The sequence below is a fragment of the Arvicanthis niloticus genome, chromosome 23 (assembly GCF_011762505.2).
Source record: "Arvicanthis niloticus isolate mArvNil1 chromosome 23, mArvNil1.pat.X, whole genome shotgun sequence".
NCBI classification, from domain to species: Eukaryota; Metazoa; Chordata; class Mammalia; order Rodentia; family Muridae; genus Arvicanthis; species Arvicanthis niloticus.
Genome location: NC_133430.1, coordinates 5214103 through 5231640, shown reverse-complemented (window position 1 = coordinate 5231640; position 17538 = coordinate 5214103). Strand labels below are relative to the sequence as shown.

General features: G+C 44.1%; 1 protein-coding gene, 1 long non-coding RNA gene and 1 gene segment (V, D, J or C); 1 reads left to right on the top strand and 2 right to left on the bottom strand.

The window, feature by feature from the left end:
* LOC143436697 (Ig gamma-2C chain C region-like) overlaps nucleotides 1-17538 on the bottom strand; it is an 891501-nt gene that overhangs the window by 237392 nt on the left and 636571 nt on the right.
* Nucleotides 4767-9506, bottom strand: LOC143436701 (uncharacterized). The gene is made up of 3 exons (XR_013106545.1): nucleotides 9262-9506; nucleotides 8640-9021; nucleotides 4767-7622 (listed from the first exon to the last, which is right to left on the bottom strand). It is a non-coding gene; the product is annotated as an uncharacterized LOC143436701 (long non-coding RNA).
* On the top strand, nucleotides 11046-13903 carry LOC143436695 (disintegrin and metalloproteinase domain-containing protein 29-like). The gene is given in 2 exon segments (XM_076920958.1): nucleotides 11046-13073; nucleotides 13076-13903. Coding segments are annotated over 2 exon segments (2268 nt in total). The 5' UTR covers nucleotides 11046-11482; the 3' UTR covers nucleotides 13753-13903.

Here is a 17538-nt window from a genome sequence, read left to right as displayed (position 1 = left end):
GATAGTCTGGTGGGCACTTTCAACATTGCCTTGCCCTTGAGGATTATAGGGGATGCCAGTAATATGTCTAATTTGTAATTGGTGGCAAAACCCTTGAAAATTTTTTCCAGTGTAGCTGGGACCATTGTCAGTCTTAATGATCTTAGGCTTACCCATGACAGAGAGACAATTTAAAACATGGGCTATAACATTTTTTGAAGCCTCTCCAGTATGCAAGCTAGCAAAAATAAATCCACTAAAGGTGTCTATGGTCACATGAAGATATTTAAGACTACTAAATTCAGGAATGTGTGTGACATCCATTTGCCATATTTCATTTGGGACCAAACCTTTGGGGTTAACACCTAGGTGGGGGGTGGGCAAAAGTGTGACATAGGCGGGGCATTGTTTAACAATCTGACATGCCTGTTCATGAGTAATCTTAAAAAGCAGGCAAAGGGTCTGAGCATTTAAATGATGTAAGGCATGACTCTTCTGGGCCTGTTCTACAGAACCTACCAACACTGGAAATGTCAAATCCGTGGCAGCATCTGCATAGGCATTTCCTCTAGAGAGGGGACCAGGCAAATCAGAATGAGCACGGAGATGTCCAACAAAAAAGGGGTGATATCTAGAGTCAATCAGTTTTTGAAGCTGAGAAAAGAGAGGGGCAGCATTTGTGGAGGGTCTAATGTATGGGACCATTTCAAGAATGGGAACAGAGTGAGCAATATAGGCACTGTCAGTATACAAATTAAAAGGGCAATCTTTTAGTAACTGAAAAATCTTCATTACTGCAAAAAGTTCTACAAGTTGGGCTGATTTAAAGGGGGAACAAATAGGGGTAACCTGTCCATTTATAACGTAAGCTGCTGTTCCATTAGAGGAGCCATCAGTAAACACCAAACAAGCATTTGTTATTGGTTGAGAAGAGGTAAACTTTGGGAAGATAAAGGGATGAATTTTAGCAAATTGAAGCAATTTATCAGCAGGGTAATGATTATCAATTATTCCCAAAAAGGAAGAGTAAGCTATGGGTCACTCATCTATGGTCTGCATGAGCCAGTCTAGTTGATTTTTAGCATATGGCATAATTATCTTATCAGGATCTTTTCCAAAAAACTGGTGACTCTGTTCCTGTCCTAAAAGAATAAGCTTAGCAACCAGGGAAGTATAAGGGATGAGTACCTTATGGGGGTAAGCTGAAAGGTGGACCCAGAGAAGAGGGCCATGCTGCCAAAACACTCCTGTAGGTGTATTCGAGGTGGCACAGATAACAAACAGGAGTGGTGTTTCATAAGAGATAAAGAAAACTTCCTGTTCTTGGATGGCTTTTTCTACCAACCGCACATGTGGCTGCAGGGGTCAAGGAACGGGGGTGGGGGGTGGGGGGGAGGATTGGAATCACCCTTAAGAACATCAAAAAGAGGCTTAAGCTCCCCAGTGGTAATTTAACATAAGGTCTGATCCAATTTATATCACCTAACAATTTTTGAAAATCATTAAGAGTTTTCAAATGGCCTACTTGGAGCTGGAGTTTTGGGGCAATAACTTTTTGATGGCAAAGCTCAAAGCCTAAGTAAAAATAAGAATCTTTTAGCTGAATTTTATCAGGGGCAATCTGGAGTCCTCTATCTGCCAGCTTCTGTGATAATTCTTGACAACAATAAAGTAATTGTGTACCATCAGGTGCAGCCAGGAGAATGTCATCCATGTAATGGACAATGTAAATGGAGGGCCATTTTTCACAAAAAGGATCAACCACTTGTGCTACAAATTCCTGACATAACGTTGGGCTATTAGCCATGCCCTGGGGTAGGACCCGCCACTGGAAACGTGGCATGGGCCTTAGAAGTTGGTTACTGGCAGGCTAAAAGCAAACTTCTGTCTATCTTCAGGGTTTAAGGGAATGGTGAAAAAGCAATCTTTGAGGTCTATTACTATCTTAAAGAATCCAGCAGGAATGGCCACAGGGGTGGGCAATCCAGGTTGTGAGGCTCCCATAGTGAGCATAGTTTTATTAATCTCTCTCAAATCTTGTAGTAGTCTCGACTTGCCTGATTTTTTCTTAATAACAAGGATAGGTGTGTTCCAAGGGGAGGTGGTAGGTTCTATATGGCCAGCAGCAAGCTGTTCTAACACTGTTGCTGCAGCCAGTTTCTCTGAGGTTAACGGCCATTGACCAACCCACACAACTTCATCTGATTTCCATGTAATCTTGTCTGCATGGGGTACAGAGATGTCAACAACCATTAGGGTAAATTTTTCAGCACCAAGTCCCAGGCGGTTAAAATTTTCAGCCACTTTGATAGGTTCTTTTATTCCTTGCGCGTGTTTTCCTAGCCCTTGTCGGGGTCGAAATCCCTGTTTTAGCATCTGATAAGTAACTATCTCATTAGGGCTATACATGATAAGATTCAACTGGCCAAGTATGTCTCTGCCCCATAGATTAACAGGTAAATCAGGCACAACATAAGGCTGTACTGTACCAGAATTGCCTTCTTAATCTACCCATGTGAGGATCTTAGAGCTTTGTTGGGGATTAGAGGTTTGTCCAATGCCTTTTAAATGTGTTAATGAGGCTGTCAGAAGCCAGGCAGAAGGCCAGTTTTTCCTGAGATAATTGTGGCATCAGATTCAGTGTCTATAAGGTGTTCAAAGGCTTTTCCCTCTAATTTTAATTTAAGGAGGGGTCTATGTTGGGTAATTTGTCAGACCCAATAAGCATCAGATAAACCAAGGTTATTAGAGCCCCTAGATTCTAGATGGAATCTTTGATTAGGATGATTAAGGGGAACTAAAACCAATTGAGCAATTCTCTGTTCTGATTTAACAGCCAAGGGATCAGAGGTAGATGTGGCCAGGATCTTTATTTCACCCGTGAAATCATTATCAATCACTCTGGGGGAGATATTTAAACCCTCAAGAGTGGAGCTGGCCTGCCGAAGAAGAAGTCCAAAAGTATTGGAGGGCAAGGGGCCAAAGACCCCAGTATGTAGAACTTGTGTCCCCGTCTCAGGTGTTAATATTGTATAGGTGGAGAAACAGAGGTCCAATCCTGCGAAGCTTGCAGTTGCTCGTTGGAGGGAGGCAATGTTTGAGTCTGAGGGGTTAATGTTTGTAAGACAAACCTGACAGCCCCAGGGTTTTGTCTTGGATTTGGGGCCAGGGGCTGGCCCCTCTGGGAGTTTTCCTGCTTCTGAGGCAAGGTATTATTTTGTATTTTTACCTTGGTACAGGCACTTTGCAGCCCAATGTCTACCTCGCTGGCAGCGGGGACACAAGGAGGCAGGGAGAGTACATTCTGCCTTAGGGGCTTTGCACTCCCTAGAAAAATGTCCTGGCTGTTTACAATTAAAGTACTTTTTCTGGTGGTCATCCTGCTTGAAATCCTTAAGGGGCAGCTCCAATGGCAAGTCCTATTGCATGAGCTGAACCAATGCCTGCACACAGTTTTATGTAATCAGAAATTTCAGTACTGTTACGGTGGGGTCGGTGGGGTCATATTGCAGCCTGGCAGGCAGGATTTGCATTCTGGAATGCAAGGTGTTTGAGAAAGGCACTTTCACTTTTGTCACATGACTGACAAGTCTTTCAGCTACATCAGTAAGGCGACTGATAAAGTTACTGTAAGGCTCATTGGGGCCCTGACAGACCTGGGCAAGGGAAGTGGTTGCTGATCCTTTAGGAGGGAGTTGTTTCCAAGCCTTGAGACCCACATTTTGAATTTGGGCTAGAAGACCAGGAGGGGACCGAGCCTGTTTTTCATTAGTATCATAAGGGCTCCACCCCAAAAGCTTATCTTTGGTCCACTTCTTAGAGGTTTTACTTTCAGAATTGCGAAGCGCTATTTCTCTGCAGTTTTCAACAAAATCTGTCTTCCAAAGAACATAGTCACCTCCAGCCAGAGTGGCACGGGCTAAAAAATACCAATCATTGGGAACAAGCCACCGTTCAATCAAATTTTCAATTAAGGGTAAAGTAAAGGGAGATGTCGGTCCGTAATTTGTTACTGCCATGTTTAAGTCTTTCAGCTGAGGGAACCCTAGCTTGCAATACTGCTGACTTTTTATTTCATCTTCCTCACTTTCTGAGTCCCCTGAGGCTTTGTTTTCATTATCAGAGGCTGTATCCTTATTGTCTTCCCCAGCAGGGGAGTCATACTCATTGTCTTCCCCAGTAGGAGAGTCATTTCCCCTTTTAGAAGGTGAGGCAGTGTTTTTATTTCTGCTATTGGAAGAGACAGCAGATTTGCTTCTAGTAACAGGGAAGGCCAGTACAGGTTTTTGAGACTTTGGTTTAGATTTATTCTTAGAGATAGCAGGCATTGGGGAGAGGGAAGTTAATTCTAAATCAAGAGCTTGCAGTTCTTTCACTAACTGCAAATGTTCCCATTTTTCCTCTATTAACTTTCTAAGAGAAACCATTTTTTTGTGAAAGTTGGGCTTTAGCCTTGGTGGTATGATCATTAATATCGGCCAAGTCGAGGACCGGGGCACAAAATGGAGCAGCAATAGTATATGGAGGTGGTCCTGGCATGAATGCGCAGGAGCAGCAAGTCAGGATTATGGTATTTAGCTGCCCCCTCCTCTAGGGACAATGTCTCTGCAGGAGAAAGGTTATTGTCAGGCCCATTCTTGGCCAGGGATTTTAAGGTTGCAAGGGAGCAGTAAATGTTAGCAGGAGGGGTTTTTGCAGTTGCTGTCTCAGCTGCAGCAGCCTCAAGGGGAGCAGTGGGGATGTCTGGATCAGGCATGGGAATAGAAACAGACTCACACATAGAGGGTGATCTAGAGTGTTGCTGTAAGACCTTTTCCCCTTCTTTCACTAACTCTCGAATATCTGGAAATTGTTTATAGACTTGAAGTATATCATTCACCAGGTTCCAATAGAAAAAAGTGTTAGTTGTTAGAAGTCTGACCGCAGTTCAGAACAGACCATTCCAGACCACACGGTTCCAAGGAGAAGAGGTTTATTCAGGAGATAGGGCAAAGGTGGGGAGAAGAAGGTGGAAGGATAAGAGAGAAGAGAAGTAGAGGCAGGCCATGACCACATGGAGAGAGAGGAAGTGGGGAGGGGATGGAGAGGCAAGAGGGTAAGAGAGAGGGTAAGAGAGTAAGAGATTAAGAGTAAGAGTAAGAGGAGGGGGCAAGCAGCCCTTTTTATAGTGGGCCAGGCCTACCTGGCGGTTGCCAGGTAACTGTGGAGAGGAGCATACCTGGCTGTTGCCAGGTAACTGTGGAGGTGGAGTTTAGACAGAATACTAACATTCCCCTGTTTTGGTTTAATTAAAAAGAAAAATTAGAAAGAGGTGACGGTGAAGCAGGAATAGGGACGTTGTGATATCTGGCTATTTTCTGCTGGCATTAGGGGCGACGTGTCTCTAGGGGGAACCTAGAAGAATGGGTATGGGGGATGTTTGTCTGGTCTTAGGAGAGTTGGCTGTTTCCTGCTGTCCAGGGTCTATGGAGCCATCTGAGGACAGGTCGGAAGGAGCAGGTCCAGTAGAAGCAGCTGTGTATGTGACAAGAGATGGAGCATTTGGAGGTTGCTTCTCTGGAGTTGTTCTGGATGTGCCTGGACTTGACAAGATGTAGGGAATAAGATTAAGTACATTTGGGGGAAAGAAAAATTTTCTAAGATGTACATTTGAAACCCAGAGGGATCCCACCCTTTGGAATAGGTAGTAAGTGGGAACTTTAGGCAGATATACTTATCCAGATGGCATCTATTTGGTCTGTGAAAGGTAGATCTGAGTGGGTTTCCTGTAGCTTATAAGTTTACAAAAGAGATAACAGCATAAGTTAATAACACAAGCTGTCTTTAAGATGAACCTTTGTTGGATTGTATAGTGGAATGTTTTATTAGAGGTAGGGTTAGGCAAGTTTATAGGAACTCAGATAATATTAGGACAGTGGCATAGCAAGAAAAGGAAATATGAAGCATTTAATTGATGGCAACTGAGTTTAGGTAATGAGGTGACATTACATCTGTGAAAGCTTAGCTGTCAATGTAGTCAGAAGTCTGGAAGAGTAAACAACAATCTACTAGTCATATATTATTTTAAAAACTGACAGAATCCACTAGCCAACAGTTCCCATGGTCTCCATAGTCTCTTGGGCGACGTCAGTTTGGCTTCCAAGTGCAGAAGATGCAGGGCTTTTTCTCTGTGGAATGGATACACGTGACATGAGAAATGATTTACCTTGGTTTAGTCAAGTCATTTGACTCAGAGCATCCAGTTTAGTCCACTGTATTAGTGACAATATCATCGCATACAATCTAGGCTGCATCTTCTAGGTGTCTAAGTCTTCCGAAACCATCTTGGGTTAACTGTTACAGGCTTTGGGAATTCTGTCGGCTACAAACTTAAATATAGTATTAGCAGACTTCTGACAAGATTGAGAGCCATAAGGATTAATTGTAACTGAATAGAATTTAATAGCAGTAGTAAAAATCTATTAAGACAGGATAGACAAGAGTCTTAAGTAACTTTGGCAGGTTCTGTAGGTAGAGAAAAGCACATTTTTGTATTAGCAAAGAAACATTTGGCTAGGACCAGAATAAGAAAGTTGGCAACAGTAGGATAGGCTCATATAACTGGCAGGTAGGGGCTGTGGACTACAGGCGCTGCAGGTCAGGTCCATTGTTCTGGCAGGGCGGGACTTCCTACTAGCAGCCAGAAGTCACTGCCTGGTGCCTCTGGCAGCTAGAGTCTTCAGTGGGCAAGGAAAAGCATGTCACAGCAATGTTCATGTTAGCTGTTCTTGTGGGAGAAGGCACTGCTAACACTCCCTTTACAGGTCCCGGGTAGAGAGGGAGGGAGAGAGAGAGAGAGAGAGAGAGAGAGAGAGAGAGAGAGAGAGAGAGCCTTCCTCTGTAGAGTGAAAAATTATAAGACCATTTTATGAAATATATGTAGACTTTTTCTTTGCTCTTAGACCTGAGCAGAAAAAGTGCAAGTTCCAGAACTCGGAACTGAAAATAAAATTACAGGCCTTCACTGCTCTGGGATACATTCCGGATGGAGGACATTATCCCTGAATCAGAGGATACTTGCTGGATTACATTCCTCAAGCCTCAGGGAAGAAAAATAGTTAATCTGAAATAGTTGGTAAATGACAGGGCGGGGCACAGTGATGTGGTAAAGCTACATTCTTGAGAGGAATGAGTGTGCAGAGTGATTTTCACATGACTCTGGATCATTTGGGCTGGATTACTCTGGAATGTTCCACTGTTCTTGGTTACCCCTCCCTTCCTTGGTCTTCCCAGTGTTATGTTCAAAATTTGTAAAACAACCAATCATGTGTAACTTCGAGAAAATGCCTTCCTTTCCCCACCCCATGCTATTAAAACAAACAAACAAACAAACAAACAAACAAACCCTCAGCTTGCGGGCCTTTTGTCAAAATTCTGTTCCTGCATGGACGAGCAGTTTTGACCGTTGACTAGCCAACTTTCCCCAATAAACCTCTGCTGATTGCATCCAGGTATGGTTTCTTGTGATTTTTGGGTGGTCGTGATTTTCTGAGACTTGAGGAAGGGTCTCCCGAGTTTGCGGGTCTTCACCTCGAGTGCACGGGCAGCCAAGCCCTTTGCGCAGGTGGTTGTGCACGTGGGGAAGCAAATCTCAGAGAGGGTCCCTGGCAGAATGTAAGGAGTAGATTTCTGAGCTAAGGACCAGAGGGGAAGGGAGCAAGCAGGGTTCCAGACCAGTTGCTTTTCAGGCAAACTGGCTGAGCTAAATGGTCACAGTCAGCGCAAATAACGGAGGGGGGAGAAGAGGTCTACACTAGCAGGAGGAGGACTGAACCCTGGGGGAGACAGACACGCTAGGGACTAGAGCTTGGAGCCAGTGCTCCTGAGAGAGAACAGTCTGTCCAGGCCCGGCCTGGGGTACTCAGCTGCGAGAAAGAAACTGTCTCAAGAGGAGAGAGAAAGTGTCTCACCCAAGGGGAGTCCTAGAACGAGGGTCAGGGAAGAAAAGGGTTAGCTCTGAGCTCAAGAAATCTTTCTTGGGACCATGAGGATGGTTACTCTGATCAGTGGTGGACGGCTAAAAAAACCTGGGGTGGGGAACAGGCAGAACACATGGGGGGATTAGAGCGAAAGTAGAGTATCTAGAGAGTACCAAATCTAGACTTTATTGCAGAGATGTATCAATCTGGAAGGCCTCAAATCAGGGGTTAATTTTAGAGATCTGAGCTTTTTAGGGAGACAACCCAGTGGGGTCTCTGGGGGTGTGGCTGAAGACAATGTAGCACCCATTGGGTGGGGGGGGGGGTTACTGAGCTATCGTATCAGCGTCCCAATAGAAAGGTGGTAAGAATTTCAGGCAACAACCTAGGTAAGCAGGTCGTCACAAGATTACCTAGGGGCCTTGACAAACTCCTGGAGTTCCCTGAAAGCAATTTAACCTGGTACCAGGATTTCTGGCAGCTGCAAGAGCTCAGAGTGGGGAGGGAGACTGTAAACTGCTTTCGGGGCGTGGGGTGGGGGGGGGGAGCCACCCAGTGGCCAATGTCCTAAGTAGTAGTTCAGCTAGGAGGCCAGTCATATGGACTGGGGCAGACAAATGCCAACACCTCTCAGCCCAGGGAAGGCTAGCCAGGCTTTATCTGGGCATCTGGCGTCCCTCCCGCCAATTGGAATCTCCTTACCAATCAATATGCCAGTGTGTGTTTGCAGGCTTATGCAGTCTGGTGTCAGGAAACTGGAACCACGAAGCCTGTGTGGGCCTTTCTGGCTGCCTAACCCACGTGGCAGAGTACCACGTGGTGGGCCGCAGCCAGAGTTAGTCTACAGCAGTGGTGGAAATTCACACGGTCGGTGATGGCAGGTAGCGGGGATGGAGTCCACTTGCTGCAGAGGCTGCTGTGGCAGAGGCAGGCCACGTGGTGTCGGTCCTGCCTGGTTACAGCAGCCAGCAGCTGTGGCAGCCCGCAGCACAGCAATTTCTGAAGTTTTCATATCCGAGATCAGACGAGATCGGGCACATTCAGGGTGGTATGGCCGTAGACAAAACGTCTGAACAGGGACTTTCTTGGGACCAAAGATTTCATAAAAATCTTTTAAGTAATCTCCAATCCTAGCTCATCTTTTCTCATCAATAGTCCCCTTGTGGGGAAACCATAGACAAATATCACCAATGAATTCAAAGAATCTTTTAAGATCCTATTTCTTAACCCTTACTCCTCATGCTGTGAGGCTCTCTTTAAGACCCTGTAAGAACAAATCATGGTTGCTCAATGCTTGTCCCATAATTGCGTTGCTTTTTCTTACCTTCACCAGATCAATCTCACAGGTAGGCTACTCTGTGGCGATCACAATGCAGATCTTCTCTCCTTTCTCTGGAGAAGCATTGATCCTATGCTTGCAGGACGTCCCTGTAGAAGCAACGTTCAATCAGACCCCGACCCAAAGGGCCACATGGGCATCAAGATGCCCCAGCCTGTGGGGGTTTGACGAGACCCTAGGGAAGGGGGTGAAAGAATGAAGAGGAGACACAAGGAAGAAGCACCACTCTGAATGTCTGATCTAGTGCTTAAATTTTATTGTTCAGGCTGCAGTTCTAAAGGCAAGCAGGCAGGAGGGTCATCTGACAGTCAGGGTCCAGGGTCATCCGGTAATTGCAGGGTTCTCTAAGCCCACAAGAATTCCTAGCCCAAATTACTTATATAAATATTTTCTCACAAGCAGGAAGCAAATTAAAACATTTCTCAGCTCGAGTTGCTTATCTGATTAATATTTTCTCCTTGGCAAGAGCACAATAAAGTATTCCTTAACTCATGCTATTTACCTAACTGACATTTGCTCCCTGGCAAAAGGGCAATAAAGTATTCCTTAACTCAGACTGTTTACTAAACTGACATTTTCTCTCAGGCAGAAAGGGGTCTTGGCTCCCAGCAGTCTCCCTCTGTAACCTGACTCCATAGGGTTCTGTCCTATAGTGACTAGAGAAGATGGCCCTGGCATTCCCTAGTTGTTTAGAAACCCCACCTATGTCCTTTGATTCAGTGATAAAACCTCCTTGTGCTTGGTGTTGTCCTATGTCCATGTAGGACATGAGAGTTCAGCCTGGTGCTACACAGAGCCTCAGAGTGCTGACAAGGGGCCCACAAGCCTTGAGGAGCCTTTTCCAAATTGCAATATAGGCTCATGTCCCCAAGTTGCTCACAAATGATAGAAGATGTAACGAAATAGGAACCAAGCCACTTCCTCCCTCTCTTCCCTCAGTGAGAGCATCCTGTTGGTATCAGGTGCAGTAATTCTAGAGACCACAGCAGACAAGTAGAGTCTTGTTCATGAGGCACCTGTGTGTGAGCAGGAAAGCTGCTCGGAGAGTTGAGAGGGTGCCATATGATTGATCCCACGAGTCCTGCAGAGTTTTCCCCTATACACTTAGATGAGATATATACTTTTGAGGGAAGTAAATTGATTATCTCCCTTCCCATTTTTTCCTCACATTATATAAAATACCTGCAGCAGGGCAACTTATCTTTGTGGCTTAATCACATGTCTGAGTCAGGCTTGTCATGAAATTCATGGTGATACCCATCCCCCTCTCATTAACAAGATTCTTGGAAAAAAAACTCAGAGGTTGCTTTTTCTTCTTCCAAAGTAAGAGGCATGAAAGCACTGTTGATGAACCTGGAAAAAGTGTGTGGCTTGCTTCTTTGAAGTTCATACTAACAGAGTCTGCTGGTCTTGCCTGCTGAGAACCCATCAGCCTGCATGCTTGAAGAAATCCCAATGGTCAGGAAAGAAACATACTAAAGGTTGGAGGGGGACAGGCAGTTTGGCCTCAGACAGGGTCAAAGATAATGTTCATAAGAGATGGAATTTTAAAAATTTCTAGAGTTCAGAGGTATCCAGATATAATTTTTAGGTCTCATGATATTGGAGAAAGAACAACACAATATTAACATGTAGAAATACCCAAACTTTTGTGCAAAACCCCAAAGTGTAAAAGCATTTGTAAATAGTTTAACTAAACTCAAATAAAATATGCTCAGAAGAATACAAACACATTTCTAGCTAAAAAGCTAATGTAGACAGTATTTACTTCTAACTTCCAGCCAAAACAAAACAAACCAAAACAACCATGAGAAACATGAACCAAGATAAAAAGAAAAATTGACTCCTGGAAACAGCCCCAGAGTAGTAGCATTGGGAACCAAATACCTTCATGTAAAGGAAAGCGTGGAAATGGTACTTTGTATTTCAGAAAACAAAAGAAAGGATTGAGGCTGTCAGAGAGACTCCCCTGCTGCTTCTGACTTTTCCTGCCCTGACACATTCATAGACATCACTTTTGACCCTATTTAGCCTCAACCTTAGCTAACACATTCAGACTGAATTCTTGCCACACCCAGTGACTGTTACCTAATTCAAGTTGTCTGGGTAACCACTGGGGTTGGGAGCCTGAGGAGGCTCTTGGTCCTCTGTCAGCACCTTCTAGACCAGGCAGTGTCCACAGCAGAGGGATTTAGCTCCACCCAGGATGTTATCTGTGACCTGGGGCATGAGGCTAGTGGAAAGACCTGTGGTCCCCAGGGTCCTCCTCTTGCTGTTTGCAATCTGGCTGTTCCTCCTGGTTCCAGTCCGGTGTCCTCAAGGCCATCCCACTTGGCGTTACATCTCATCGGAGGTGGTTATTCCTCGGAAGGAGGCCTATCATAGCAAGGGAATTCAAGCACAAAGACGGCTCTCGTATAGCTTGCGTTTTAGGGGCCAGAGACATATCATCCACCTGAGAAGAAAGACACTTATTTGGCCCAGACACTTGTTGCTGACAACTCAGGATGACCAAGGAGCCTTACAGATGGATTATCCTTTTTTCCCTGAAGATTGTTATTATAGTGGCTACCTGGAGGGGATCCCTGAATCTATGGTCACTGTGGATACTTGTTATGGGGGCCTGTCAGGGGTCATGATGTTGGATGACCTTGCCTATGAAATCAAACGCCTCAATGATTCACAGAGGTTTGAACATGTTGTCTCTCAGATAGTAGCTGAGTCTGATGTAACAGGGCCTATGAATGCATGGAAGCACTTGAGTCATAATACAGGTCCTCCCTTCTCCAAAATGGAATCCGCCGATGGAACTCCCAGAATTTCTAGTAAGAACTATGCTACACATCCAGCTGCTATAAAAGGCCATTTTGCAATGTCCCATACTTTATATGATGATATAAGCTCTGGCAATTCGGGTAACTTTAATATTGTTGTGGCATATTTGTTTAAACTCATTAGTTTAACGGACACCTTTATGACCAAAATTCATGTGCGGTACTACGTCTTTCTCATGACTGTGTATACTACAGGGGACCCGTTTTTACATGACTTCAGTGCATCAGGGGATGCTCGTAGGTACTATTATCAAACCTTCTATAGTAAATTTTTTCCTGATACATCAACCTCAGTTGATGTGGATAAGCCACCAGATGACGATGTCGTTCCCACAGAAAGAAGTCTATGTACTCCCTTAGTCTTAACTTTTGTTGGTAAACATAACAGACATTATATAGGTTTATCTGTTTTCATTACCAATCGTATTGGAAGGAGTTTAGGTTTAAAATATGATGATGAGAATTACTGTGTCTGCCAGAGAAGGGCCACCTGCATTATGTACAAGAAACCTGAAATAACAGATGCGTTCAGCAATTGTTCTTTTTTGGACATAAGCGAAATAGTTAATACCCCTGAGCTGATGCCATGTCTTTACTATGACCGCCATGTTTATTATAACACAACACATACCTATCATTATTGTGGAAACTTCAAAGTAGATGAAGGTGAACAGTGTGACTGTGGCTCACATAAGGCATGCTATGAAGATCTCTGCTGTGGAAGTGATTGCAGGCTCACACCTGTTAGCATTTGTGATAAAGAACTATGCTGTGCAAACTGCACCTTCAGCCCTTCTGGGGTACTCTGCAGACCCATCCAGAACATATGTGATCTTCCAGAGTACTGTAAGGGGAATAACTACCTTTGCCCAGATGACACTTATCTGCAAGATGGGACACCATGCTCAGAAGTGGGTTACTGCTATCAAGGTAACTGCACTGACCGCAGTGTACAGTGCAAGGAATCTTTGGTGCATATGCTAAGAATGCTAATCCTAAGTGCTATGACATCAACAAAGAAAAATTTCGATTTGGGCATTGTACTAGATTGCCAGAAAGCCTCACATTCAATGCTTGCAGTGAGGAAAATAAGCTGTGTGGAAGGTTGCAGTGTACCAATGTCACCAATCTTCCCTTCTTGCAAGAACATGTTTCATTCCATCAGTCGGTTATCTCTGGGTTTACCTGCTTTGGGCTGGATGAACATCGTGGGACAGAAACAACAGATGTTGGAATGGTGAGACATGGTAGCCTGTGCTCCACAACTAAGTTCTGCAATCAAGGAGCTTGCAGTGGAAGTTTATCTCAGTTGAATTACGACTGCACCCCTGAAAAATGCAATTTTAAAGGATTGTGTAATAATCATCGGCATTGCCATTGTCATTTAGGTTGGAAACCTCCGAATTGCAAGGAAGAGGGACCTAGTGGGAGCACAGAGAGTGGGTCCCCTCCAGTTCGAAGGCGCACAATAAGCCAGAGCCAAGAACCAGTAGTATTTTTAAGAATGCTCCTTGGTCGTATTTATCTCTTGCTTGTCTCATTGCTCTTTGGCATAGCCACTCGTATGAGAGTTATTAAGGTTTATACGGTTGGAGAATTGCAAGCTGCTTTACGTTCTGGACCAGGAAGACGACCAATGTAAAAATGACTTATACCCCTGGCCCCTGTAATATAATGAAAATGCAAAAAACAAAATCTGAATGTCAGAAGGGGACAAGGGAGAACTCCAGTCCACAGTTCTGGATGGCCTTTGTTTATATCATGGTGATCCAAGACCTGTTGGATTAGGACACCACCGGACATTGGTGGATTGCTGATGCTCACACTGGAATAAATTTTTCAAAACTGCAAACTGGTACTTTTGAATCTGTACTTTAGATACATTATTAGAATGCTCGGTTCTGCAGGGTGGTGAACTGGGACTGTGGGATCACCTGAAAGAGAGTATGGGGAGACAAGGGTTGAGAGAACAGCAAGGCAAGAGGTCTGATCAAGCTGTCAAAGTTTATTGTTCTCACACCAGGTTGTTTACATGTAGAAGCAGGATATGGAGTACCGGGATGAAATAGGGTCTCTGTTCCTGGGGATCGCAGGTGTTCTCAGGGAGGGAGTACAGGTATTCTCAAGAACAGGATATGGGCTGGGTAAAGAGTTCAGCAGAAGGAACATAGCAGGACAGGTTGCTAGGTACCTGTTTTCTTGTAATTCTTTAAGGGATTTTTGCGTTTCCTCTTTAAGGGCTTCTACCTTTTTACATACATGTGCTCTCCTCAATTTCTTTGAGAGTGTTATTTATGTCTGCCTTAAAGTCCTCTATCATCATCATGAGAAGTGATTTTAAATCTGAATCTTGCTTTTCTGGTGTGATGGGTTATTTGGGACATGCTATGGTGGAATGACTAGGTTCTGATGATGCCAAGTACCCTTGGTTGCTGATGCTTATGTTCTTTAGCTTGCCTTGTGCCACCTGGTTATCTTTAGTGCTACTGCACCCACTGTCTCTGACTGGTGCCTGTCTTTCCTGTTATCTTGGTTGTGTCAGAACTCCTCAGAGTCCAGCTGTTGGTATGTTTCTGTGATCCTGTGATCCTGAGATCCTCGGTGTAAGAGCTCCTGGAGTTAGGCTGTCTCTGGGATCCAAAATCCTGTTGTGAGCAGTCGCCTGAGATCCAGTGATCCTAGGATCCTATGTTTCTGAGTGTGTTAGAGCCCCCTGGAAATCCAGCCCCCTCTGAGTTTTGTGGGATTGGGTGCAGAGCTGACTCTCGAGCTACTCATTGCTCAGGTACAGATTGGAAGGAACCTGTGCCCCAACCAGGAGTGAGTTCCTGGGTCCCCGTGGGTCCCAGTTACCCTCTGTTTGGGGTGGGTGTTGCTGCCTCCTTACCTAAGATCCTGTGGGGGTTAGAGCTCCTGGGAGTCCTGCCACCTCTGGGTTTCATGGGATTGGGTGCAGAGCTGAAACTCAAGATCTGCTCAGTGCTCAGTAAATCAGATTGAAGTTCACCTTAGGCTCTTTTCTTCCTTGCATATATAGTTGTGCTGGCTATATATGCAAGGCTGAGTTCATCTCCCATAGTGTAGCTAACCAGAGCTACAAAACCTGTGACAGATGTGCAAGGACTGACCACACAGGACCCTGTTTTGAGAATTTTTGCCTCAGGGAGTCATGAACAACATTTACCACTTCTTTATAAGGTTTTAATTGCTCTGGACCAGCAGGCCATTTTTTTTTTTCAGTGTCAAGGTTCTAAATGGGAGGACCAGAATGAGAAAATAAAGAAGACAGGAAAGTGTGTGTGTGTGTGTGTGTGTGTGTGTGTGTGTGTGTGTGTGTGTAATAAAGGCAGGCATAGAGATGCTATTTTTTAACTAATGGGAGGATGATTGTTTAATGGGAAAAGTGTGTTCTGGAGTAGGAACACTCATCTATTTAGACAGTAAGATCCAGCTGATCTTTTGATGCAAACACACTGAATTTGAAGTGGGAGGAACAAATTCCAGGTACAGTGTCATCCTCTCTTTTCAAAAAGCACTGGACAATCTGGCAGTTGCAACACTTTGATGGGGCAACTTTCATAAGCTGATTCTGTATACAAAGCAAATTTATTAAGAAATATAGCATATTATACAGAGTTTTCAAGGGAAAATAGGACAATCAGCAGAAATCCATCATACGGGAGACCAAGTTATTAGGATATGAACCAAGAAATGTTGCTCAAAGGGAACACAGGATATCTCAAGTGCTTAGAGACTGAGCACACAGTGGCCTTGGGGCTGAGAACTTAAGCCCTTCAGTTGGGGAAGAGGTGAGTTTCTAAGATCTAAAAATTACACCTTCCTTAAAGCCTTAGCCTCATTACTGGCCTTGCTAAGCATATTCCTGGTTTTAGACAAGGAATTGCATTTCTTCTCTATATTTGGGGTCAGAACCCCAGGAAAAAGCACTCTCAAGGCCTGGAAACTAAACTATTATGCTGGCTTTGGCAAGTAAGTTCCCCCTCCATACATTAGAGGCCCAAAGAAAGGCTCAGATTGCCATGTCTCCCAAACCCAATGACAAACCAAAGTTTGATTCCACCAAAGCTTGCAATGTGAGAACCAGTGAGTTTATTATGCTTTCTTACAGAACATGAGTGGGACTTACAGTCAAGAATACCAGTGATTCCACAGCAGCCATGCTGGTGGATCTGTACTCAGCATGGACACATAGGAGTTGTCCCTGTCAGTTATTGTCTTTAGGCTGGTATAACATTTCCCAAAACTCCTTAAGCTACTTGTAATTATGGAAAAACAACATACTGATGGCTTGGAGTAGTGGCTGGAAACTCAGGTGAGGTTCTAGTGATCTTCCCTACCCAGTTCTGCTAGTGGGGAAAGCCAACAGTTTTCAGGCCCAATTGTGATGGACCTTCAGAAGTAGGCATAGCTGCTCTTATAAAGACAGTAGCAGTGTGGCTCAGAAGATGTTCTTTATAGCAGACTGGCACCCAGGAAAATACAAATAAAAACTAGGTAAGTTTTGATTCAAAGTGTAGAGGAAATGAGAGCATGGAGGAGACTGGTCCTAACATGAAGTTTGATTTTCTGTTGCTGTGATAGACACCATGACGGAAAGCAACTTGAGGAAGAAAGGGCTTATCTAGCTTACAGGTCATCATCCATTGATGAGGGAAGTCAAGACAGGATCTGAAGGAAGAAGTTGAAAGAAGCCAAGATAATAGAAGAATGCCACGTGTGAGGAGAAGGCCAATTCCACAATTGTCTGAATGAAGGAAGCGTTAGTTTTAGGGTGCCAGTTGGCTGTCTCTCCGTCAGGATTGCAGAAAGCTTCTTGAAGTCTCTTTTATGGGAGGGAGGAAGTACATACAGGGGCGAGATAGATGGCTGTTAGATATTGTTAGAAAAATACAATGAAAGAGAAAGGATAAAGTGAAGAATACATATCATGTTAATGAGGTATCAAGTTTAGTGTAGGTTGAAAACATGTTTTCCAACTTATATCACATCAAAGAAGAAGAAACTTATTTTTAATTACAAATATAAACCATAACTTGCAAGGACTTAATACAGTGTGCTTCCTTAATGAGTAAGGTACTGGGACAAACAGTACAAACAGGACCTCACTCCTAACTACAAACTGAAATCTCAACTTTCAAGGTATATTGTTCCTGCCTTGGTCTCATACATAGTGTCACAGGAACTTCTACCCTGATTAGCAGTTAAGAAAATACCCCACAGACATTCCCTCTTACTAATCTACTAAAGGCCCTTCCTTTGTTGGGGTTCCTATTCACAAGGGTCTATAGTTTGTGTCAAGTTGACAATACTAACCAACAGAAAGAGGCTTGTAAAGTGAGTCTGGTTTAAAGGACAGCTTCTCTGACTGAACCCAATGAAAAAAATCTGTTCAGTTGCTAGGGAATAT